The sequence below is a fragment of the Coccinella septempunctata genome, chromosome 6 (genome assembly GCF_907165205.1).
Source record: "Coccinella septempunctata chromosome 6, icCocSept1.1, whole genome shotgun sequence".
Classification (NCBI taxonomy): Eukaryota; Metazoa; Arthropoda; class Insecta; order Coleoptera; family Coccinellidae; genus Coccinella; species Coccinella septempunctata.
The window spans coordinates 25,025,407-25,052,420 of record NC_058194.1 but is presented as its reverse complement, the minus strand read 5'-3'; the positions used below and the strand labels follow the sequence as shown (position 1 = coordinate 25,052,420).

At 32.5% G+C, this 27,014-nt stretch overlaps 2 protein-coding genes across 5 annotated transcripts; both read left to right on the top strand.

Annotated features, from left to right (window-relative positions):
* Positions 1–336: 336 nt before the first annotated feature.
* LOC123315649 (proton-coupled folate transporter) lies at positions 337–13,257 on the top strand. Of its 4 annotated transcripts, none has more exons than XM_044901445.1 (7): positions 337–357; positions 6,124–7,126; positions 9,687–9,788; positions 9,849–9,986; positions 11,920–12,003; positions 12,114–12,270; positions 12,575–13,257. In XM_044901445.1, exons 2-7 carry the CDS (start codon positions 6,142–6,144, stop codon positions 12,807–12,809), a joined length of 1,701 nt encoding a protein of 566 aa, XP_044757380.1. In that variant the 5' UTR covers positions 337–357; positions 6,124–6,141; the 3' UTR covers positions 12,810–13,257. The 4 variants fall into 4 exon arrangements, with proteins under 4 accessions (XP_044757380.1, XP_044757379.1, XP_044757377.1 ...); XM_044901444.1 differs by lacking the exon at positions 337–357 and adding an exon at positions 732–1,013; XM_044901442.1 differs by lacking the exon at positions 337–357 and adding an exon at positions 733–1,069.
* Positions 13,258–19,734: 6,477 nt separating this feature from the next.
* On the top strand, positions 19,735–26,851 carry LOC123316006. The gene is made up of 12 exons (XM_044901916.1): positions 19,735–19,893; positions 20,687–20,782; positions 20,889–21,024; positions 21,087–21,220; positions 22,473–22,622; positions 23,599–23,747; positions 24,424–24,553; positions 25,243–25,338; positions 25,422–25,557; positions 25,650–25,783; positions 25,961–26,101; positions 26,618–26,851. Exons 1-12 carry the CDS (start codon positions 19,821–19,823, stop codon positions 26,770–26,772), a joined length of 1,530 nt encoding a protein of 509 aa, XP_044757851.1. The 5' UTR covers positions 19,735–19,820; the 3' UTR covers positions 26,773–26,851.
* The last annotated feature ends 163 nt before the right edge of the window (positions 26,852–27,014 follow it).

The window sequence follows — 27,014 nt, the reverse complement described above, 5'->3', positions numbered from 1 at the left end:
AACTCCTTTATCGAAACAACTAGAATTTTCTGATAAGATTCATCCTATGGTCCGATAGCATTGTAAAATTTTAGAAATATTGCGACAGATTCTCGAGGAAAATAAGCAATAAAGCCTTTTGACGGAAATAATAGCGAAGAATGAGGAAACAGCTTCATGTAGCAGGTAGCAGGTGACTTAACGGCATTTAGTGTCTTCGATCTGAGGAAATTATTCATAGAGAGTCTTCCGCTCAGGCTCTACAATACGAGTAGTACCTTCAAAGAGTTGAGTTATTTCTTCATTGAATTACCCATTTTTAATGATCATGTTGTTCTCAAAAATTATGGGTGCAGAAAACCATGAATGATATAACAGGTAAGATTTTTAAATTTCGTTAGATAGAAAAATCTCTATATCAAAGAATTTAAACAAATGTCTCAGATATGTGAAACATATATATATTGGAATAAATTCAGCCACAGTTTTGACTAAAAGTTAAACATTTTGGTCAAAAATTTCGACGTAATAATGTGTCAGGATGTTTTTAGATATGATTGAAAAATATTCAGTAGAAATTGGAGAACCTCCTTAATATGCTATTATTTTTCTGAACCTTTAAATCATATGGGATAAACTGTGCTTATGGAATTTGTTGTATGCCCCCCTCCCCACCTCCAAAACTTTATGCTCCTCTATTCTAAATAGTTGTCCAAGCAAACCCAGAGCTTGGGAAAATTGTCAGTACCTAGCAATATTCAGTTTATCGGATGCCTCAACTTTCTGTCAAAATACTACCACATTATAGGAGACATAGGAGTAAAATCATTGACTGATTGTGAGTGAAATTGTAGCCTGTCTAGTATAATATATTCCAAATAAAAGCTGTCCATGACATCGATGACAGTAATTGCAGAGAGGTACCATCTATTGGTGGGGTCAACCTGATGAACCACGCACTGTGCCTACTTCCTTAGAAGCGCGAATAATATTGAAGTACTTACCTGTGTTTTAAGTGCTCACAAGTGAAACAGGTATGTAATACCTGCTGTGAATCTCTGCCGACCTCTTGACCTATTTTCCATAGAGGGTGAGTTTTTTTTGGAGAATTGTGTTTTAAATCATTTCCCATTCGTTATGAAATAGATTCACGACTAAGGGGATCATAGTTTATGGTAATTTGACTATTTATTTATTTTTCTAGACAATGATTTTTGAAAAAAAAGTTTTTATAGCTTTCGTTCAATCAGAATTAAAACTGGTCAGATTTAACCCTTAAAATTTTGTATATCAAGTGGAAAGAATCAAAATTGAATAAACATACACTTAATGACAATATCACTACTAAAAAGAGTGTCATGAGTAACTACATCATCTTTTTCGCTATGAATTTTTAAAACAATAATTTTGAATTGAAAAAGCAGCATTCACCGAAAAATGTTACTTCATTTAACACATGAAGTTCGAGATACATCCTTAATTCAACAAGATGAATTTTTTGTATGGAGATCAAGAGGCATCTGAGGTTACTTTTTAATCCTATTGAGATAAAAATCAGCATCCTTGTATATTTCTCGTTTTCTCCTTACTCTGATTTATCAAAGTCATTATACGTATTGTATCGGTTATGCTCATGATTCTTATGACAATAAAACTAAAACAATTCCGGAAAAGATATGATTTATTTGATTCGAATGGGTTTTGGGCACGTTTCTTTTTATTGGGAATATTAAATTCGACTTGGTGTGTGCGAATACAAGGAGAGTTCAATAATTCCCAGACAGCAAAGGTTAATATTTGTGTTTCTTTCACAACAATTGAAATAAATGAATGTTTAACCATTGCGAAAAAGAAAAGTTTGAACTTAACGTCAAGTTGAACATGATATCCTGGATTTTAGTTGGGGTCACTCATCGTATGTATTTTATCACAATATGTGTATTTGCTGTTTGAAAGATGAACAAATGAAATTTAGCAATTGTGATTTTTTTCTCTGGACACAAGACTGTTTGCTTGCAAACTTCTAGTAGGCTAATTCAGACAAAAATTGAGTGAAAATAACCAATCTTGTCACTTTCTTCAAAATTATTGTTCACTACATGAATGTCTGTGTGTGGATTCAAGGAATTTTGAAAAGACCCTCAAATATTAGTATATGTTAAGTACATAATGTTCATTTCACTAAAATTATACAATAAAAGAGTTTGTTGAAATTGAGCTATGTAGATATTATGATTATCTGAATTTATGCGTGAAAAATACAATTATCTATGTATTCCATTTGTTGATGAATATCGAAAAATAGAATAGGTTTGAATTTTCGGTGAGTTTTTGAACCAAGAAACCAACGAATCTATATTTCTATATACCACTCTCCTAAGTACCTCATGGCTTTGGTAGAATAGGTGTTTTTTTTATATGGACCTTGAACACGTTATAGATAATTATTCCTAGAACAAAATTGTCGTAAAATCATTCTGATCAGTACACACGTAATGTTGAACTTCTGTCATTATATCGCGGAGAAAACATATAATTTAATTGTTTATCACTTTTTGGTCAAGTACAGATTCTCTTTTCGAATATTGAGCATATTCTTCACACTTTTGTAGGCAACAATGATCATAAAATAGCCTTTTCGAAAATGTTCAAAACATTTTCACTCAATTTCTTTCTCTTTATTTTTTCACAATTTTATAAAAAATCCTTTATCAGAAATCTTATGCAGGGTGTAAATGAATAGTTGCGAAACAATTTTAGGGGTCATTCATTGTCAAAAAAAAATTTTTCATTTCAGTTTCGCTACCGTATAGATTGTCTGCTGAATTCTGTTTCTCTTGCCAGTTTTGTGGTTTCCGCGAAAAAAAATTAAAAATTGCGTTTCAGGTACCATCTTAGGGTAGCTGTATCAAAGCATGGACTGCTAAAAAAAATCATATGAAAGTCCCACACTATTTGTTTCGACAAAGAATCATCAGAGTGTGACAATTTCTATGCATTTCGATAAAAAATTGTTATTGTCACCCAGTCTTGCAATTCGATCTCCAATTAATTTCTCCATTTTCTAGAGAGCTAAATGTTTGGCACCCCACCCTGTATATTAGAAATCTTTTCGTATTCTCGTTCTCTTCCAGTTTACAGACACACTCATCTCAAAGTGGACCAAAAGTAACTTGATAACTGGAGCAAATGTGATAATAAGAAAAAAAAACGGGTACTCTCGTGAAATTTCTTTTCTACGGCTCTATATTTGCGGAAGACTCCACTCTTCTTCAGTTTAATCATCTCGAGCAATTTATCTCGGCTAGTTGACATTCGTTTTCTTGTTTGTCTTATTAATATCTGCAATCCGACCAACTTACCCAGTTTACACTGGCTTATCCCATCTTGATATCTTTGGCTTGGTCAACAGAAGTAGAACTTTCTCGGATTTGTTTTGAGTTTTTCGACTAGAAGACTATAACGGGTAAAACCATATGTTCATTTTCAATTTGCAATGTTTAGTTTTCAGAGGTCGTTTTTAGAGCTTAACTACAGCTGATATTATCATTTAAATATTTACATACACATGATATATTATGTAATTACTAAATGTCTCTTTCGGATTTATTGTACATCGACATCATATACCCAGTGAACTCTGTAAGTCCAGGAAGGAATAGTTACTTTAACTTGATTTTTGGGTTATAGAATGACTATGTTCAAAGCAAGCTGCGGTAACGTGTCAACGAATCGACTTTCATTATATTTTTGCTAGAACAAAATGTTTTTCATTGCGTTAGCGACTGAAGCATACTGCCGTTTATGTCAATGGTGCAGAAAACATCAGCATTAGGAGGTAAATCAAGTTGTGCTGTTGGGTTTGCTGTTGAGAGGTATGAAAACAGGTCTCTTGAGATAAAAGATACCGATAGAAGCAGTGTAGCAGGTGTATATAGTACTGATAATATCCCCCAATAAAAGACACAAACATAAAAGCTCGTTTTCTGTAGTCTGGGTTTTTTTTAAATGGTTTTGCTGGGAAGATTTGCAATGGCTTTTATTATTTTATGTGGCTATATGTGGCTCCTTCTACCTATTAGAAGGTGAAGTCTTTTGATCTCTGTCTTGGTTTTATCAATGCCCTTAATATGGGTTTTCCTTTGTCTAGGGTAATACCAAGATATTCTCTCTGTTTCTTTTCAATCAACTCCCCGGTTGATAGATGTTCTCAGTATTGTCTTCCGAAGTAAAATCTTTTTTCCCTTTTGTATATTAAGCTTGATTTTCTACTCAATACACTACATCTTTTGTTGATAGCTTCAGGTTATATTAGTTATGACTTCTGGTTTGCGATGTTTACCGATGACTAGACGTGTACAGGAGTGTACTGAGTTGCGTTCGCCAAACACATTTCTAATTCCTTTCCGGGTTACAATATTATAAATTTTTTGCAAATGTTATCGTTTTGTTTTTTATATAAAGCTGCCACACGGCACACTCTGATAAGTAATCAAGTTGAAGAAACTTTTATTGTTGGTGGAAAAGTGTTATGTCACCGAGTGTGAGTAGGTGAATATCATTTTCGAGTAGAAGAACATAACTGTGCGTTCGAATTTGCATATGAAACTGGTTGACTTAAATTACTTTTTTTTCTGTCTAGAATTGATGGGTCTGATACACTGTATATTCTGCACAATCGCCATTATAGAATAAAAGCTTTTGTTTGCTTCTTTCTGGCCGGTCTCGCCAGTTTTAGCTCGATGATAACAACACGAATTGTTCTGTTCAAATTCGCTTCATGCTCACTATAATTACCGGGTGTTACGTAATCTCATTTCGTTATTATTTATCTATCAGAATCGCGATTCCGTTGAATTCTTCACAGGTTTCAAAGATTTTTTTATCGGTAAGCTATCGAATAGTCATGGTCAATTACCGATAGCATACGCCTGACCTGCGATAATATTATTACTACAGCTTTTTACCGGTGTTCGATTACCTTACTATGGTGAAAATAAATATTCATTGGTTCATTCTGCCTTATTTGGTTTTGTTCCTACTTATTATATCTGCTATTATTATTAACCTCATTAAAGTGGATACTTTGCTTTCGATCAACAGGACCGTAGAGAAAATATTCACATTGACGATGCAAAAATAATTTTTTTTGGCTTTACTTTTCCTTTGACTGAAAATTCTAACAACGCGCGAAGGTCTGCGTAATTCTTATAAGAAATTATAACATCGATTCAACAAGAAAAAATTCAATTCATGCAGATTATTTTATTAAGTAATATTTGTATTCATCATGCTTATTTCCTTCTTCAATATACTTTATATAATACCAAATGATTTTTCGGTTTTTTTTTATCTGTTTTTCTAGACACATAATCTATGGACATTTCAATAGATTTTTATTTTTTCCTTGTGACCAAGTGGTCTTTATACAATGATCCAATGGTGCAAATGAGCATATGAGATTATTCAAAAGCTGCTATAAAAAAAATTCTAGGGGTGAGTTTGATCTTACCTACCGATATTGAGCAGCATCATTGATAGTTGAGTACCTAATGAATTTTTTCAGGATCTGTAAGGAACTATTATTTTGCTGTAGATGAAATCAATATATTTTAAGTTGTTATTTGTAAATATTGTACCAAAACACTTATCGCATCGGAATACATTTCAATATATCTCATGCATTATACATTATAAACTGCATTGATATTGATGGCATTTCCAAATAGTTCATAGTTCTCCAGAATACTTGGAAAATGTCAAGGTACCTTTCATTATCTTTGAAAAATATGTCACAGTATTTTCAGGTAATCATTCATTTGTTATTTCAGTGCTATCCTTCACAGAGGAGAATACATTCATTACTTCAATCCTAAACTATCATTTAGTGAGTCTATAATAACTTCTTTCCTATGCGAGAATTTTCAACGAACAATTACAACGATAGGTTTGATGAAGGATTTGTGCAAATTTCCTATCTTATTTTACGAGGATATTATGAAGAATTAATATTATAGTATATTCTCAATGCACAATCGCTCTTAAGAGTGTAATAATACTATTTACGCACTGTTCGATGTTTTTATTATACCTACTCGTATTCTGAATCTCATAATAATTCAAAGAAATTATTTCTTGTTACAGCCACTCGAATACATCAACATGGCAATAATGGCCGAGTCGAAGGAAGGAAATGAAAACATGGAATCAAAGGAAAAAGTTAAAAAAATTGAAAATGACACGAAAACTGATAAACAAAAAGCAGAAACAATAACAACAAAATGGAAGAAAAAATACCGACTGATAACAGATAACATAACTGTGGAACCAATGTTAGCCCTCTACATAATTCCAAGCGTTTTCGCCAGTTTGGCTACGCAAAACTTGAGCCTGGAAAAGGCTTGCAGGGTGAATTTGAACTACCCAACCTACGTCTGTGACGCCCTTAGCGCTAGGGACACAGCAAACTACACGAAAGAAGAGAAAGCGGTTCAGGAACTGGTTGCTTCGATGTCTGTGTGGAAGACAATGCTTCAAAGTGCCCTTCCAGCCTTTCTGATCATGTTCATTGGGTCTTGGAGTGACAGATGGGGTAGGAGAAAACCGTGTATGCTTCTGCCTATAGTTGGGGAATTCTCCACTGTCATAGGACTACTTTTGTGTTCTTATTTCTTTTATGAACTTCCCATGGAAGTTTGCGGTATCGTTGAAGGGCTCTTTCCTGCCCTAACAGGAGGTTGGTTTACCATGTTCATGGGTGTATTCAGTTTTATGGGAGATGTGACAACGGTTGAAAAACGTACGTTAAGGATAGGAATAGTGAATGTTATTTGTTCCCTCGGTATACCTATTGGACTGGCTCTAAGTGGTGTGATGTATAAAAAAATTGGATTTTATGGAGTGTTCTCCTCTTCAGCCGTCATGTATATCATAGCGTTGTATTATGGTATCACCACAATAAAGGAAAAGGAGAAAGTCAACACTCCAGTTCTGGATGACAAACCCTTTGCTTTCTTGAGGGATTTCTTCGATGTGAAACATATCTATTATACTTTCCAGGTGGCATTCAAAAGGGGAGAAAATAAAAGGAGGAAGAAGGTTATTCTTCTCATGTTGGTTGTCATGGTTGTGATTGGACCAATGCATGGTGAGTTGATGACCTGAAACGAAATTATTTCGCGAGTTTTTTTATTTATAAACTGAGACCAGTCACTTTGTATGGCTTATGTACCAATACGAAGTAAGGTGTGAATGAATCGACACACTAATGAATATCCTCAATAATCTTCGTCCAATACGATAATCCTCTCCTCATTTATTTCATCAGCTCTATTGTTTGACAAAAATGATGGACAAATACCTCTCGACCCTTCATTTTTAAGCTGCCTGAATTATTTCATTGAGTCAAATCAGATTTCTTCTATTTCGAGTTAGTTGATGTTTGATGAATATCTTTTAAACGAAAAGGAATAAAAATTTGATATTTTTTACGTATGTGTAACTTGATATATCCCTCAAGAATATTCATAAGAATAGGATTGCCATTCAAGAAAAATTTCGATGACTTCATTTCTCAAATTTGGGACTCGCTGTATAACATTATCTTATATCAGAAAAAGCAAAATTTAAAATATTAATCGACCTCTCCGATCATATTTACAACAACAAAAAATGGCTTTGATGCACTGAATTTATATCAAGTTAGAGACTCGCATTTTACAGGGTGGGCAAAATTCGTTGTCTACTGAGGGGATCTCGAGAACTAGTATCTAGAAGAAAACGGACGAAACATTTTCGAGCTCATTTTCAGAGAAACAAAGAATGGTGAAAACCGTAGCCTCCTACGATTCTTCGTTCTTGAGTTATTAACAAAAATTGGGATTTTGACAATTTCGAAAAGTTCTCATAACTTCTTTGTTTTTGCAGTTACAGATCTGAAACTTGAACCTTCTTAGGCACTTTTTTACGTAGAATCCGCTGACGAGCTCAAAATACTTTTTCATTTCGGATCATTAGGCGAACTTTCGTTTTTAAATGCAAACTTTCATTGAATTTGTTATTATTGAATTGGAATAAAATCTCTTGTAAGTAGATTCTACGTATAAAAGTGCCTTAGGATCTTCAAGTTTCAGATCTGTAACTTCAAAGACAAAAAAGTTATGAGAACTTTTCGAAATCGTCAAAATATCAATTTTTGTTTATAAATCAAAATCTAGAAATGAGAGGCCGGCTCTGTTTCCAGATTTTGATTAGTCAGGAAAAAAGAGCTAGAAAATGTGTCATCCTGTTTCTTCTAGCTGCTAAGGTTCAGGAGATCCCCTCAGTAGACAACGAATTCTGCCCATCCTGTACATTAAAAAAAAAATTCTATAAGGTACTTCCCAAAATGCATGTTCTTACACACGTACAGAAAATACTGTTTTAATCTGTCCATGGTGTGTTGAATGATCAGGATTTCAGTGAAATCCTATTATTTTCCCACTTCCCAGATAGTTTGGCTCTTTCATTAGGGCAATTTAGTACTTGTTTGGCTTCTGGTTGATTGCATCCAATTAACATAATCACGGTAATTCATCCGGATGTGAGGTGCCCATCATTTATTTTTCTGGCCTGCGACGGAATTTGACATTGACAAAATGTATCGAATTGTTGTATGTAACCTTGACCGTGTGTGTATCGTATAAACTTCTGAATTTCCATTCTTCGTTTCCTTAAATGAAATTGGATAATATGGAGTACATACACCGAAAATTATTATTCATTTTAGACATCTTTTGCAGGGAAATCTTGTTATCAAATAATGAATGTAATACAATCAATTGTTGAAAGAAAAGACATTTCACTAGGTTGAACATTTGGAAATGTTGTTCACTCAAGTTCCTCATAAATATACAGTTTGAAATTCGAGCGAAGTTCATGACTAACTTCCAGGAACCATCATAGTGCATCCGATTAATGGATTGAATATTAATGATCAGTTTCAATAATTACTCATCGATGTACGAAAGAATTAATACTTCTTAGCAGCGATAACAAATACAATTTCATGTGCTTTCTTCATTAATGGGAGGATATTTCAAAAGCTAAAACTTTTTTCACCACGAACTTCTCAGAATTGTTTCAGTCCAGTATTTAAGGATGGGAAAATTTCTCCTTCTCGAATTTATTTCTCAAGAAAATGAAAATCAATTGATATCTTGAGAAGGAAAATGGATTATTATTATATCTATATCATTTTTCATCAGTAATTTCACTGGCAGACATTCGAAGCAGAAATACAACTCATCAACCTTGAATACATTCAATTTACCAAGACGAAGAACTAATTATCTATGGATGAAATAAACCCAATTATTCCTGCGTGATCAATGGACTATTAAAATTGTTATGCAATTTATATAAAATTCATTTCAAGTGCAGTCGCGTGAAATGTTCGATTGAAGGATTTTTCTTCAGATTATATTATAAGACGAACCGACATTCAAATAAAATATATATCGTTGACAATTATTGAAGCTGGTTGTCGTTTCCAATTTACCCTTAATTATTGAATAAATCCTCTGATAACTAGAAAAAATTGGATCTAAGATGAATATTTCCATAGTCGAAAAGAATCTAAGGAAAATTCAACACATTTCACTTATACCGATTATTTGCTGAAAAGATTTTCTAAAATTTGTATAAACCACCATACGATTTATTTTCAGGTGAAATGGCTGTGACTTACTTGTTCACCAGGTATCGTTTTAATTGGGATGAAGTAGACTACAGTATTTTTTCGACGTATTCCATGGTAACGAATTTGATCGGTGAGTTAATTCCCAATAGTGAAAACAATTGAAAATTAAATAATTTGGTATATTTTTCAGGAACTTCGATTTCAGTTGGAGTTTTCAGCCATATGATGAAAATCGATGATGCTATCGTAGGAATTTATTCATCTATAAGCAAAATATTATCGAGTTTTGTATACGGATTCGCGAAAACTTCATTCGTGTTTTATTTAGGTGAGTAGATTGAGAATTATTCGAATTTTTTTAGGATAACTGAAGGGTTGTGATTAATGGGCCAAAATTATAAATTCCAAATATGTCAGCTAACTTTCGCTCGAATGCTAGATATTTTTGAAGAATACGTATGCCCACAGAATATCATTTTGTAATATTTTCTATGCAGTTACCTTAGCCTATTGTCAATATTCTTCCATAAGGCATCAGACACATTTTAAAACAATGAATGGTGTGAATATACCTATATGAATGATAAAATTCATATTATCGATGCAGTTGTTGACATGATTTTATCAGACCATCGAATTGGGCTAAAACGGATATCTGAAGCACTGAATATTTTATCATATAGTTCACGTCAATTTGGACATGAGAAAAATTTCTGCATGCAAAATGGATCCCCAAATGTTTGAATGTTGACCAAAAGCGTGCAAGGGTAGAAGCATCGCGTTCGATCTGTGCTCGATTTGAAAACGATGTAGACTTCTTAAACCCAATTGTTACTATGGATGAGACTTGGTTACATTTCTACGATCCAGAAACAAAGCAACAATCGATGGAATGGCGATGCCATGGAGTATTCGCGAATCCAATTACCGTTGAGGGCGCTGCGAAATGAAAACAAACTTTGACGTTTGTCAGTACTCTTTTCGAGATTTGTACGGCCTAATAGAGTTTTTATAGTAAATCAAGATATTTATCGGAAATATCGGAAGTGAATTTGATTGATTTAGTTTCGAAAACTTTTTTTAGAAAGATCAACATTCTTTGGAAATACCTACTTCATTTGAAAGGGATGAATTGTGGAATAAAATCGAGCGATGATATTGGTGATCCACTGTACCTAGACACAAAATCCTATTATTTCACAGATTCTTTCTTGAATTAAACCTAGCTAATAATGTTGAGGTAGCATATACTGAGTTTGTGAAGTTTCTATTTAAAGTATTTCAATTCCATGTTATGATATAGAGGCATTCCTCATACTGAAATCTCAAGAGACATAAATATGATTCAGCTCATGAAATAAGTTTTACAGATAGGAAAAAGCATTCATTTGGAAGTATGAAAATTATGAAATTGTTTTTCTAAATCGTCAATTGAATTTAGCAGAAAACTCTAGCAAAGAAAAATCGTTTAACTTAACTCCTGCCAGTTTAAAGCACAGGTATAAATACCTTTTCCAATATTTTTTCGGTATCAATATTTCTATTCAGAAACCCAGACAATAATCCCAATATAACTTCTCCAAATAATAATTATAATACTTTGTTGGACAACGTGAGATAAGAAAAAACATGAGGAACAAAACTTGTTTTGACTTTGCAGTACTGACAAAGTAGTTTCGTAATTCAGTCGGCAGAGGTCGTCTAGATTTTTGGATTCGCCAATTCATGATTGATTTTTTGGATAAGGGTAGAACAATAACCGGAGAATACTATTCGACATTACTGACCACTCTACGGGAAAAAATTAAAAAGAAAAGACGCGGAAAGCTATCCAAAGGTGTTTTGTTTTTGCAGGACAACGTCCCTGCACACAAATCTCATGTTGCCATGTAAAAAAATTCGTGATTTAGGGTTTGAATTACTAGAACACCCCCCTTATTCACCAGATTTGGCACCATTCGACTATCATCTCTTTCAGTCTTTCCTCAACTGAAAAAAAGTTTAAAAGGTCGTAAATTTTCTTCTAACGGGAAGGTAATAAAAGCTGTGGAAGTCTGGTTTGCAGAGCAAGAACAAACATTTTTTTTGAAAGGTCTAGAGACGTAGCAGGCTCGCTGTTATAAATTTATCCAATTAAGAGGAGAATATGTTGAGTAATAAAATATTTTGATATCGAAATTTTGTTTGGTTCTATAGTAGGCTAAGGATTTTTCAGTATATCCTCGTATGCAAGAATGATGAATAATTTTTTTTCTTAATAGGAGCTATAGTGGAAATATTGAACGGAACTTCATTCATTGCGATGCGGTCAATTGCTTCAAAACTTGTATCTTCAGAAGAATTGGGTGAGCATGAACATTTTCTAAGAAGCGATGATGGTTACCTTATCAGATGAATGAACATCAGATGAGCGACATCTTGTATAGTATGACATAACATTTCAACTTTCCCACAGGTAAAGTTAACTCACTCTTTGGAGCCTGTGAGGCCCTCATGCCTCTCATATATGGCCCTATGTACAGTGGCACTTACGCTGCAACCCTCAACATAATGCCAGGACTATTTTTCATATTGGGTGGCATTCTCACAATACCAGCTGTCATTATTTTCGGGTGAGTAAAATTATAATTTCAGTATTCACTATAAATGTGGAGAGAAACGAATCGAGAGTATTATAAATTGGGAAATGGTTATTTATGTTCGTCGACCTCAAATTTATGAAAGTTGGTACCCCCCTGTTAGCTGGCATCGGCTACGTCGCCGTAGTTTCCATTCATTAGCTATATTTAAGGCATATTTCTTTCTAATTCTCAGCTTTCGTTCTGGGGTGAGCAATTTTAGTTCACATTCACATTTGGAAAACTATATTTTTTACATAGTTATACATAGTTCCAATTGTTTTTTGAAATATTTTAGATGGATGTACGCGCAAAATCGCAAAGATTTGGCGTCCAAACAATCCCTCCAACCGGAGAATAAAGACGCTGAGAATGCTGTTTCTCCCGACGAATCAGTACTGAAAGATGTGATACTCAATGCAGCCTCCACGAAGGTTCAAATAGGCTCTCCAATTCTGGATGCAAAACGTCAAAACGAAGCCGTAGAAAAAGAGGGCGTGACGAATCCTGCCTTCGAAGCGGAAAATCAATAGGAAGTGTGATAAAAATGTGATATGAAATAGAATATAAGTATTAGGTTAACCGCAAAAGTCCATGAAGGATAAGTCTTTATTCTACTTTCTGTTTTATAGAAAAAATTATTCATGGATTGATATGTATCAGTAGTTTTCATTCGGATTATCTGAAATCAAATCCAAGACTTACTACGTTCTTCATCAGTATTGATATCGTTTTTCATTGTACTTATTCCTTGTTTAATTTCCTATTAGTTTTAGTTCATGAGTTCCACTATTATTCATAGGATTCTATTCAATATTCAGTATTCTCAATTATTAAGTTTTATAGTTTTAATCATTGACCTTTCACATTATAATTATGAGATGTTTGAGAGATTATATGTTGAGAAGAAAATGTTAAGATATAATTTATACTTATATTTATAGAGTTTTGTATCACTCCAATAAATGATCTTCTAAATGATCTAATAAATGATTTTTTGTATGAACATCAAATAATGTTACTATTTAAGTTTAAAGCGTTCATTTGAAAAATATGTACATGCTAAGTCAAAAAAATGAGTTGATTGAAAACGATTATCAAAAAAACCCATATGTGCTACCATTTTGTGGCATATTATAGTAGCAGTGGCAATTAACTTCAGATAACTTTTTGTACTTAATGAACGAATTATCAACAATACGACGTATTCCTTGAAGTTCAAAGAAAAATTCAAATATATTTTCACCATTCGATATGTTTGTGACATGAATCATACACATTCTATGAACTTGACTTAAATTGAAAATTTTTAGCTTAACTCTAAGTCCAATGAGAATGGTCATTTTCCAACCAATGCCATCCAATCATAACATAAGTACCTAAAGCGATAACAGATACCATGGGTAGTTATCACTCCAATTGACCTTACTATCTTGTCAAAAATTTGCGAATTTAAATTGTTCAACTTTTAAATCCCCCTTGAATATCTGGAAATGCTCAATAATTTTATTATAGTTCTCTCAAGCACGTTTCATTAGGCCATATCAATATCATTATTCTTGGGTTATTTATTATGAGAATTTGCATTAACATCGGTGGAAAATTCCACTATTTTCATCACAGGTACATAGATTATTTTATGCCATTTCCTAGGATTTTACGATGTCTTCATAATTTAAATTGAGTTATTGATTTTCATTGTTTTTTTTTCAACTCTTGTAAATTGACTTTCTTACCTTAGGAAGTCGATATTTTCCACAAAATATGATTCCCAGAGTGAAGTCGCGTAAACCTTTATGGTCCTTCATTCGAATGTGAGGGAAAATGACATTTGGCAGACTGAAATCGAATACGGGCACTATTTTCAACCAAGGTTTAGTTAGTCATCTCTTGAATAGAAGTCCTGGTTGTAACCAGGAACTGGGAAGATCAAAATCCTCCCAGGAAAATACGGTGTATTCTGGAACAGGTCACGGACGTTGCAATAGTATGCTTTTCCTATGGAATTCAGTTAGGAGTCATAGTTGTGAATGCGGGGAACCAGAAGAATCCATAAATCATCCAGTTGATCATTAACCCATCTATAAATTTCAGACTGGTTTTAGGGCTATTCATGCATTTTCCGAATCTTTTTTTATTTGTGCTGTGAATTGCAGGTCAATGTGACATATATTACTTAATTTTATTACCTCACATTTTTCTCCTTTCTTTTTTTTATTTCAGATGAAATTTTCTGGAGAAGAATCCCTGGATTTTTTTTCATGGAGAAAAGGATCAAATTTTGCAGTACGAGATGCCCTTCAATATGAAATATTTCAGCTTATTTTGTGAACAGTCTCTCTCACAATCCACTACACTCACGGGGAGAAAGGGTTTTTCACTGAGGATTTTCCTCAAGATCTTGTATCATACGCAAAATTGTATGTTTACGCTAACCTCTGCTGAAACTGCATCTTATATACTTGCGCATGCTATTATTATTGTTTGATGTTGAAAATTGTAAAGATCTTCATCAAAGGAATATAAAGCTATATTTATCTTAGGAAGGATGAATTCATCTGCTTGATTTTTTCTCATATACCTACAGCATATTTCAGGCCAAGGTATAAGGAAACTTCAAATGAACTCATGTACATATAGTAATTATCTCTTTTGATTCTATTCTGTATTTTCATTGGTGGGTGTACTATTAAATTTGAGTACCTATTGCTGCTATTTGAAAATATCAATCAACTATCAGTTAGTTTTGAATAATAATCACAAAAAATTATTCCATCGTCCATGCAAAAGCAAAAAAATTTGTTGCCTTATAATCTTCGAAATATCAGATTAAGCTCTTGTTAATAATTTCACGTAGTCAACACAATTTTTATCGACATTTATTCACACACCATACTAAATTTTGTGTGGCGAGCTGTCTATATCTCTTCGATCAGGCGTTCAATACATAAGACTGGTTCAGAGTTGACATACATTTATGAATATTCTAGTGTTTCAACCTGATATGAATTTTATCTACGGATGACTCTTTTTTCTTATAATTTTATTTTACGAGATAGATCTGAATTTCTTTCGATGTATATGAATTATAGCTCTTTCAAATTTCGTTCTCAGATTTGTAAAGTGTTGATTAGTTAGTTATATTCCATTTTCCCTGGAGTCTGATATTGAATTGAAAAATAAGGGTAGCTTCTCTTGTATTGAGAATTATTGAGTATACTTAATGATAATAGAGAGGTTATATACTTTTTCGAAGTAGAATTACATGACCGATATACAGTCCCTGGCCATATTATTAGACGCATTGATTCGATGCAAAATCTCAATATTGAATTATTAAATTGAATGTATATGTTACATATACTTCATCTGCAAATGGTTTTCATATATAATATATCATATTCAACAAAAAATATTGATTTATTGATGATTAAATATGAAATTCTAATATTTTGCTGAGCCACCCTGTGTAGCTATGAGAGTTTCATACTATCAATGCAGAATTTTTCGGTTTGCTGCATTCGAAGATAATGATTTCATATGTGGATTATCGAAATAACGTCCGAACCTGTAGAATACAAGACGTCCACTGGAAGACATAGTACTTATTCATACTTAAGTACTAATACTACAACATCAAAAATTAATGTCAAATAGAACAATTCAATGAGAGTCGTAGATAAAACTGACATTCTGTGGAAATGAAATTCAAATATTCTGCTTTTTCCTCGGGCAATACCAGTAAATATAAAAAAAATCCTCAGTGCGTCTAATAAACTGGCCAGGGACTGTATAAGGTTTATATTCAATATAAATGACCGATATATAAGGTTTATATTCAATATATTATCGTAATATCGAATTCCTTATATTTTGAATCAAGATATAAAGGTTATCAAATCACCAACCTTGTGTAAATAGCAAACCTACAATTTAATTCCGAAGTTTATCTATGATTACTTATAACTTTCTAGTACTTCAATTATCCTCACGAAAAAGTTCAATTAGAAATTGAATATTAACTTTAAATGTATTAGGATAAACATTCATAGGTTTAAAATTATTCAAAAGTTTACAAATCGAAATGCAATTAAAACATTAAATCGATTAATCCTCTTGGACATAATGATAGCTACGAAATAATTGTTCAACAGTTCTCGAGACAATCAACAACTTTATATTTTGAACAATTTTTATAATTGATTGCCAGATGTTTGGTATGAATTATTCGACTATGACATGTACTTATCGTTTTAGCCTTCATTAGTCTGAAAGGATTGATTGAAAAACATATTGTACACTGCATGAATTATTCAAAAGAAGCCGGAGTTTCTCACTATAAAATAAAAATACCTTTACATTTCTAATGATCCGAATATTCTGTATAAAACCTCTGTCCATTCAATTCATAATAAATAAGCAATAAAAAAGGATACAGATATACGTACCCGTCGATATGAAAATTATATTGTATCTGAATCAAACTAGCTAAATACTGAATATAAGTGTACAACGAAACGAAAAATAAGTTATAATTGCAAACCATGATTTCGGACTTCTTTGTACTCATCAGAGCAGCAGAACCCTCACGTCGAGCCGAAAATTTGACAAATTGACATTGACATTGACAAGCAGACGGAATGGATAATATCTGTGCCACCCAGTAGGAAATGACTCATGTCCTAATTCCTGATCACCAAAACAAAAATAGAAGGATGTGTGCTCAAGTCCCAAACATCAAATATTCAAATCGTTTTCGTCAATGTAACATAAAACAGAGGAAGTATCATTATTTATTCCAATCTTTTCCATAGCATCCGGAAATAAAACATGTATTCATTCATATAACTCTTCAATTTCTCCGAGATCATTTGCATAAAACTCTCCTAAAAATTCATAGTGGAAATGAGGAGACGATATTTATGGGAGAAAATATCGTGGTTCTTTAAATGGATGAGAGCAAGATCAAGATCGTGCCCAATTTCACAGCACAGCTTCCAAAAGTTACTCGATGTGTAATTGAACTTTTGGGTTCACTATAACAGAGCTAATGTGTCGTTAAAATTCTTATTGAATTATCATTTCTTGCACATTTATCCAAACTTCAGATATACCACTCAGTTGTAGAGGATGATTTTCTTCAAATAAATTAATCGAAATAATCAACACAATTTGGAAGTATCGAACAGTTAGTAAAAACATGTTTAGTATGTACACAGACAAAATTGACTCACTTACAATACAGAAAGCTGAAACACTCGTTGAGATATCGTGAAGCGGTTTCCAATAATGAGATTTTCACGAAAATTGAGACCAGGACTCCTTTCAAAGTTTTTACCTATCTAGTCTAGAAGTACCAGAAACAGCCAATGTCGAGCAATTTGAGATACATTGTACTTCGAATGATTTGAGACGTTAGAAAATATAATGTCAAATCTATAACTCTTTCTCATTATACTTTAGAATATTGACACTAATTAAGCGTTATTTCATAACAGATTCAGTTATACACTCTTTACTGTCTCTAATAATGTTTTTAATAGTGTTTTTATCTACATTTCCTAATATCAAGAGTAATAAAGTTCTATGACGAGAAAAAGAATGATTTGAAACAAGGGGAGTGTAACAAAAATTAACTAAATGAACTGCAATATAATAAGGAAAAGCAGATATTATAAGATATTGGATTTTATTTGAGAGTTTGCTCAACCGAACATAACAAAAATTTGATTGTCTAGTGATCATTCTGGATCAATATAAAGGATGACACAAACATTTTCGTTTACCTCTACTAATATTGCAAAATTATTAATGAACCTCCGAATATCTATCCATTTTATGGTTCCCTGCTAAAACGTGCAGAAAATAACAGATGCTGAGGAATTTATCGCGTTCAATCACGAGCTAAAATCTTAGTCATAATTCATTCCGTAATAGGTGTTATTAGTTTGATTTGATTAGAATTACCTCTTTATTCGGTAACGACTATTTGTCTCAGAGATATGTAGAGCAGATTGATTTGATTGAGACATTTTATTTTATCATCGAAACTAAACTTCAGGTGTTTATCAAAAACTTGGCTAGTATTTTTTATATAGGATGGATGGCTCACGCACTTATTCGATCAGGGTTTGGGTGGTGTAGATGAAGGTCAAACCTTTCTCAATTTTTTCGCATGTAATGTAGACTGTATCTGGAGAAATAATTATTTTTTTGTCGAAGGCTCAGCAAATATAGGAAGTAGAATATAAAACAGTCTACCTTGATTATTTAAGCGAATTCTTGTAACAATTTCCAGGTATTTGGATTGGTAGGATAGGTCCAACACATATATCACAAATTTAATACCACCGTACTTGTTCATATGCGGTGAATAGTCTTTTTGAATGCAAGGGCAGCTCCACCTTGGGAAAAATATTTTTAGATTATCGAAAAATGATTTCATTTCTCTCTTCAAATGAAATTGAGTTCAAATAGTTTTTTTGCAAACTTGTAGTATATATTGAAATTAAAAATATATATCTGTTTATTTTATATCAACAAACACCTTACAGAATTCCGAATATAATGCTCCTCCTTCCTTGGAACCGCCACTGTTTTAATGTGTTCTTCATTACAAAGGGATTTTCCTAGGAATTTGGAAATAAAAGAATTCGACGTCAATTACAGTGCAGAAAAAAATTTTTAACGGTAAATGTTAAAGGTGTACAGAAAGAATGAATGGTTAAAAGCTATCATTTCCGAAATTATTGATTGAATTTGAAAATGTTCCGTCTGGGAAATGACAGATTATAATTGTTGACGAATCTGAATGATCATATCGGAAAATTGCACCAATTATTCATAATATTACAATAATGAAGTGAAAAAAACCGTAATTTTTTCGAGAGAGCATCATTAAATTATGAAATACAACCTCCTTAGTCGTCCAATAGTTAATTATTGAAAACTATGTAGGAAGTTTCCAAGATGACCAATTTAGCTTTTTTAGATTTTATGTCTCACTTTGATGTTTATAAATACGATTGACCATTTTTTCCGTATAAAATAGAAGTTGGTAAATAGTATCCGAATGATGGAAATAACAGGTTTGCTCATAGAAATCAATGGAGAGAAGCGATAGGTGTCTACCCTTTCAAATAAATAGAAAACTTTCCTAGAAAAATCCTCATCCACATGACCATATATTCAGAGAAATGAAGAATAAGCTGAATTACTGAAAACAGAAAAATCTCTGTCACAAATAGGAGAAAAATTGTAAATGAAACTTTTCTGGTGTCATATTATTTTTCACCCTGTATATTGTATGTTCCAATCAGATAAATGGAATTTGTTCACATCGGATGAAACGTTCTATTTTTATTTCCAATAATTAGATAGTTCTCTTTATAGACAAGGAGAGAATCTGTAAAAACAAAGTGAAGTCTGGCTTTTTCTGCAACAAAACGACATTAATTGAACATCGGGAATGAAGGCTGACCAATTTATATATAATCTGTGAATATGACGGATTCTATTCAAATGTATTACCTCCTGTTCACGAAATGATGCTCAAGTTTTTGAATTTTGCTCTAAGCTCAGTTTTCGTGATAGTGTTGGTAGAATGTAAATCACTACGTGAGTATTGAAGTATTTCCAGTTCAGCAATAAGGATTATACCTTTCTCATTTCCATAGTGATCTTTTCTAGAACATCAAAAATTTGAAATATCTATCCCAGATTTTTGTCGAAAAAAGATATAGTGATATTTTAAATGCAGCAATATGAATATAGAAAATTTTCAAATTTTAGTTCAATGCCTTGTGACAGTGAGAATAATTCTACAAAACAATCGTCCATTCGCTTTTGATATCACTCATCGCTGAAGATATTGATACAAACGAACAAAATTTTCATTTTTCTCTGATTGTTCGTTCCCAATGTATATTTTTCGAACATGGCAATGAAGTTTCTATAACAGCTTTAGTTTTTGAGTTACAGCATTGATTATTAACCCAATACTGGGTTGAATACTCAAAGGTTTCAGCTTACATGATTTCTATCTTTTCTCAGACACTACAGTATATTCTTTTGTTGTTTGAGGAATGGCTTCGTCGAGAATACTGTCGTTATCATTGAGATTGTTTTTGTGGCGAGTATATCTTAGGAAAAATATTGAAAACCTTTACCAAACTTCACTAAAACTGGGTATCTTCACTACCTAACTCAAAACTAAATTGTGCGATCTAGTCCAGCCATATTGTGTGCCAAAAATTTCTGAAAATCCATTTCTTACCCTCGCATTCAGAGCGAAGATAAGAGTAAATGGACAAAAAAGTATAAGTATTATACATATATAAGTAACTACTCATACTTCATCATAAAAAAGTTATTAAGTGTAGAAATTTTTTATACCACAAAATTTTTTCAGCAAAATATGTAAAAAAATGTTCCCTGAAGAATTCTGAGGAGTTCACAAAATGTGCAGTAGATGCTGGAAATGCTGCGTTGCAACAGTTTGTACACGGTAAGTATTCAAATATTAAATATCAAGAATATTGAATATTTTTGGTTGATACTCGAGTTTATTTAATCAAGCCGTGCTTCTTCAATCAATATTGAATTTCCAACAGGTGACAAGAATTATAAAATCCCAAACTTAGATCCCCTGGAAATTTCTTCACTTGAACTCAACACGGCAGGATTAAAATTAACCGTTTTAAATGTAATAGTTGAAGGAATTCAGAATTCAACAGTGAAATCAGTTCGGTAAGAAAGATTGATTTACTTAAAATCAGGATGAAGAAAAAATTATTTGTTTATTCTTCCAGATATGATGCAACTACGAAAAAGTTTTATTTGGATGTATATCTGGACAGAGTGACTGTACGAGGACATTATAAAGTAGATGGAAAGATTCTAGTTCTACCAATTTCAGGTGAAGGAGAGGGAAGGTTGGAATTCTGTGAGTAATGAATTATTTGAGATGATTGCAATTTTACTATGATCGAGAAATGCTTTCTTCAAATACGCAACAGTATTCATCAATCATGCCTTACTTTCTCGTAATTCAATAAATTTTTGCATGCCATTAATTTTCCTTATACAGGGTATTCCAAAGAAAATTTGACCCCCCAGAATTTAAAAAAAACAGGTTAACATTTCTTTTGAGGAGGACGAATTTCCATCGTGAGTTTGATGCCACAAACTCAAAACAGAAGTTGACCTGTTTTATTCTAATTCTTCGTTTCTGAGTTCTAGGGGGTAAAATTCTCGTTGGGACACCCAGTATGTATTATTCACAGAAATGAAACCCATTTCTTGCCGATCAACAATAAGGTTTACCGAACAAACATATATCAAGTGAATTTTTATGTGAGAAGGAAACTTTAGTCATTATTTGCTATAAAAATAATGTATGTTATTATTTCACTCGTTAAACGAGTGGTTGAGCATTGCTTGCTTGAAATTTTTTTTGTGTTTGATGGGAATCAGCGGTAATACTTATTTTCGATAGAATACGATTAATACGAATGACATGTGTAAAATTTAAACTTGTGAGTATCATTTATTGTCGCTAGAGGCTGCACGAAAAAATATGAATTGTTTGTCAAAAACAACGGATTATTAACCCAAAAAATTAGACTGCAGATGCAGATTCAAGGTTGTGAAGTAAACTTTTAATTTAAGTTCCCACCTTTATCATGAAGTTGAAATTATGCTTCTTCAACCACAATTGCCATTTCAAATATTATAGAATTTTAAGTTGATTTATCAAAAGGAAAACTCATCAACGAATCCATCAGAAGTTAAATAAATATAAATTATATTCCAAACCAGTGGCGGTTCCAGGGTTTTTGGAAAGGGGCCATAATTTTATACATATTTGAAATTAACTAAATCTTTATAATTGTAATAATAGCTATATGTTCGAAAAAAAAAATACTTGAAAACTTTTTCATATTTGAAGATATTCGTAAAAATATTCAATATAGCTTCTTTTTGGGAATTTTTTGAGGGTCATCGTAGATCTAAATGTGATGCATATTCTAAAAGAGCAACTCTTCTAGAAGAAAAATCTCGAAATTTCATCGAGCTTGTTTTGTCAAGTTCTGGAAGAAGGGGCCCCCACAGGAACCAGCCTTGTTCCAAACATTTGACAATTTTTCAAGTTGATGATATTAACAAATAAGTTACCAATTTTCAGTATTTTCTAGTGGATGGCGACTATCACTATATATTCGACTTTGATCCAGTGAAGAAAAATGGAAAAGAAACTATCGAAGTGGAACATCCTCAATTGAAAACCAAATTCGGTGGTGCTAAATTCGAATTGAGTAATTTATTCAACGGGAATGAGAAATTAGGTAAGGTATTTCTCCTTGTTTCAGAAAAAAGTATCCAATGGAGGTAGACTTAATTCACTGTATGGGGTTGAATAATGAAATATCAAAGAATGATTTTCTTTTGTGGCTCACACAGCCTCTCTTATTGAAAATGAACATATAATTTTGAGAACTTTCGAAAAGAGCGATATTAAATGCTATCTGAAAAATTCATGCAATGGGCAATTTTACAATCGTTTATAATTACCCTGTATAGGTGGAAAAGAAGTGAACAGCTGATTAATTTAACGATTTTTCAATAAAACTGCGACGTTTCTAGGAATAAAATCAACTTGGATTGAGTGATTTTCTCCAAGTTACATTTTACACGTCGTATATGAATTATGCATGTGAATACATGTAAGTTCTAAAAGGGACATGGAAGGTTTCTTTATCTAGTCAAATCTTTCCTTTAATTTTAAATAATCTGAACTCACGGATCTGCATGTTACTATTATACAGGGTGGGCTTTTTAAAACGAAACAGACGAGACAACCACCTTAATTGTTGAAGAAAGTAATTACCAATAATAATTATTTCGTTGTCTAATGTTGACCATCGTAACCACAGAATGAATTAGTCAAATAATTGATGATTTCACATAGCATGGTTAGCGGAATGACTGGTACTGTACGAAATTCAAAATTGAATATCTCGAAAACAAATGCATTAAATGAGAAAAAAATTAATACGCTGAATTCAGTCTGAAAAGACCTTTCAAATGAGGTATCACTCACCCTATCTTTCCTATTCAAAATTTATGGGTTGAAGCGATATAGTTGTGAATTTGACCTTAAAAGTTGTCTCCCTCGAAACAAAAATCGACGTGTCCGGGCATTTTTTCGAAATAAATTTATTCCCCCTGTTATCTCGTCTGATTCGTTTTAAAAAGTATTATATGTTAGAGCGTTAAACTGGCATTGTTTTGGCAATATAACCAAATTGATTTTTTTTTCAGTCGTTGAAATGAACCACTTTCTCAATGAGAACTGGAGTGATGTGGTCACTGAGTTCGAGAGTTTGATAGTTGCACCAATAAGAGGGATTGTTTTCAATGTTTTCAGAGGAATAGTGAATGAGTTGACTTACGCTGAAGTGTTCGATGATGTTTGAAAGGAGGTTCGATCTTTATACTTAAATGGATGAGGCATTGTCTTTGTATTCTCAAAAATAAATTGTTTTTGTATAAGTAGGTATTTATTTTCAACCTTTTCATTTCCAATGAACTCATAATATTCACTTTTTCTTCTTTATTATTTTAGTGGGAGAAGTATCATAACTATAACTATAAATATAATTATAAAACGCAATAGAATGTTCATAAGGAGTCTCAAAAGATTTGAGAATTCTGAACCAGGAACACATTTTTCTAGAAATCATCATTATTACAAAAGTTCTTGTCTCTTTTTCTCCCATCAACCAGTTCTAACGACAAAACAAATGAATACAGCTTGCGTCACCAGATATATCGATGGAATTTTTTATATTTACATTACATATAAATCATTATAAGGCTTCTTTGAGATACTAAGAATTTGGTACCAAAAATATCATTGTTATTTTTACTTTGTTGATTTGAGAATTTCTGGGAAGCAAATAGCATGGAAAGAACTCAAGAAGAGCAGGACTAATTAATCAACCTTGGGCACCCAAAACCTATTTCTATGCAGAAATCAAGTTTGGATCTCGGAAATATGCATGATTTTCCATATTCTTCTTGTGAAGACAATGTTTAATGACCTGGAAGTTGTTTGAAGGTTGTATTTTGTCCAGGAATTTATAAATTCAAAAGTTGGTTCCTAGAATCGTTAGTTACTTCTTCCACTCGCAAGAATTCACCATGTTGTTGAAATCGGTCGTATTGGTTTTTGCTATAGTTTCAATAGTGTCTAGGGTTGAAAGTAAAACTTTACGTGAGTAAAATTCAAAACACTACGAGTTTTTTCTCTATTTTTGATTGAGACTTATCCAAATTTTCCACACTTTTGAATAATTTAACAAATTAATGATTAAAGAAGCATTCATTCTCTTGTCCCAAAGTTATATTTTCTCCCATACTTCTCATATCACTTCTAATATCAATAATTTGAAAATGCCACTATAATATCTATATATAGTGCATTGCTCCACAAAACTTTATTGCTGAAAATCCTTTCAGATACTCTTTATAGCTTCCTTCTATAACTAGAATCCCAGAAGTCTATTCCTAAAAGGTCTCAATAACAGCTTAAAATTTAAATTTCATGAAGTAACATAAGTATGTATACCCTGCCATATAGACAGGAGACATATCGAAGAGAATATGTCATCTTTTTATCTGGATAAATCACTGTTTCTCCAAGACAACAGATACACATTGTTTGACTACTCAGCATTCGAAATACTTTGCTTAGCAGGAAAAAATACCGAATTTAAATGAAAATAAGTATTCCCAGCTCAAAGATATCGAATTCAATAAATTCAAGATGAGACTCGATATCCGAATTTTGTCAGTTTATCATTTTTATATTCTGAATGGTAATTATGGTAATTTATGAGAGTGAGGCAATGTTCGTATAGGAATTTAATTAGGATGGTAAATCATTGTTTTTTCCTCTTTCAGCTAAATACATTCAAAAATGTTCCCTTAGTGATCCTGATAAATTTTCCAAATGTGCTATAGAAGTTGCGAAAAAAGCATTGCCAAATTTACTCACAGGTAAGGATTTACTTGAAATATTCAATCTCTGTTTTGTTGCTCCAGTCATGAACGTTATCTGATGGTTGAAATTGTTCCTACAGGAGATAAAGAATACAAGATACAGACTCTGAAACCACTGAAAATTTCACAACTGCAGTTGAGTGCCAATGGTCTCAACTTGACTCTCAGCAACCAATTAATCTCAGGGATTGAAACAGTGGACATAAAATCCATCAAGTAAGAATTTTCAGTGCATTTTACCTTATTCAATTCTATATTTATCGTTGAAATGAACCAATCCAGATTTAATTCAACTTCGATTGTTTCAGATATGATAAGAATTCTGGAAAATTCACTCTGGATATGACTTTTGACTATCTGAAGCTGGTAGGGCAGTATTCCATAGGGGGAAAAATTTTAGTGCTTCCAGTTGCGGGAAATGGTGATGGAGTATTGGAATTCAGTAAGTGAACACTTACATACTTACACTTGTTCATTTTGAATCTAGTTTTCGGAATTGTAGTATTTAATACTGTTATTTCCACTCAGTTAGATAACTTTTATAAAAATCCTGGTACGTGGACATTCAAGGCTTGAAAATTTGTGGTGGAAAAATTCAGTGTATTTTTTTTTTTTGCAGAACAATGTCATTTGGTTTTAACTTTCGACTTAAAACCAGGAAACGGTGGCAAACTCAAGGTGGAAAACGAAAATTTGGAAACCGATTTTGGAGGTGCTCATTTCCACATGGACAATCTGTTCAATGGAGATAAAAGATTGGGTAATTTCTTGCATATAAGTATAAGTAATAATGACCTTGGCTTCAAAGCCATCTTTTCATCGAAATAAGCACTCCACTATTTATCAGTGTTATCTACATCTGGCTTGTTATATACAAAGTCATTTCTGTTGACCTACGACTAAGCCCTTTTAACTGAAGGGCTGCTTTACTTTTGGGCTATTTCCATCATTCTCGATTCCGTTGTAGATGGGGAATTATCAACTTAAAAATAGCCCATAATATATAAATCTGTAAAATAAATTACATCATAAAGTTTGCGGGCGAATTAGATAAATTTTCAGCTAGTGTGAAACAAACAACAAATGAGCTTCTATTTGGAGAAATTATAATTACAAGCTGTGAATAATATGTTATATATTTTATTGAAATTTCTAGCCAAGAAGTACAACAGTCTCATACCAATGGAAATCATTCATTATCGAACATTCGATAATTTTTTTCCCTTAAACATTGTCTGATATTTTATTTCAGTTAATATTTTATTTATGTTTTAAGGTGATGAACTGAATAAATTCTTGAACGAAAACTGGAAGGAAGTCATAAGTGAATTCCAGGAATTGGTCAGGAGTCCAATGAAAGCAATTATAAAGTCCGTCGCTGTTGGGATATTGGAAAATTTAACACTTGATGAAGCTTTTGCAGATGCTTGATGTTTATAGTGAAATTCCTTTTTATGAAATAAGTATTTAATGAAATATGTATGTATATAGTAAAGTTTCTCTATACGAAGTTTTCCATTATTTCTGTGAATGCAGAAAATCAAATGAAATTAGGAGTAAAGAACATAACGATATCATCATGAGAATATGGTCTCCTTAGATTTTTATGAAGAACTTTTCTTCTTTCCTTTCCCTTTTCTCTTGATGAATCTCATTATGGAATAAGAACTTAT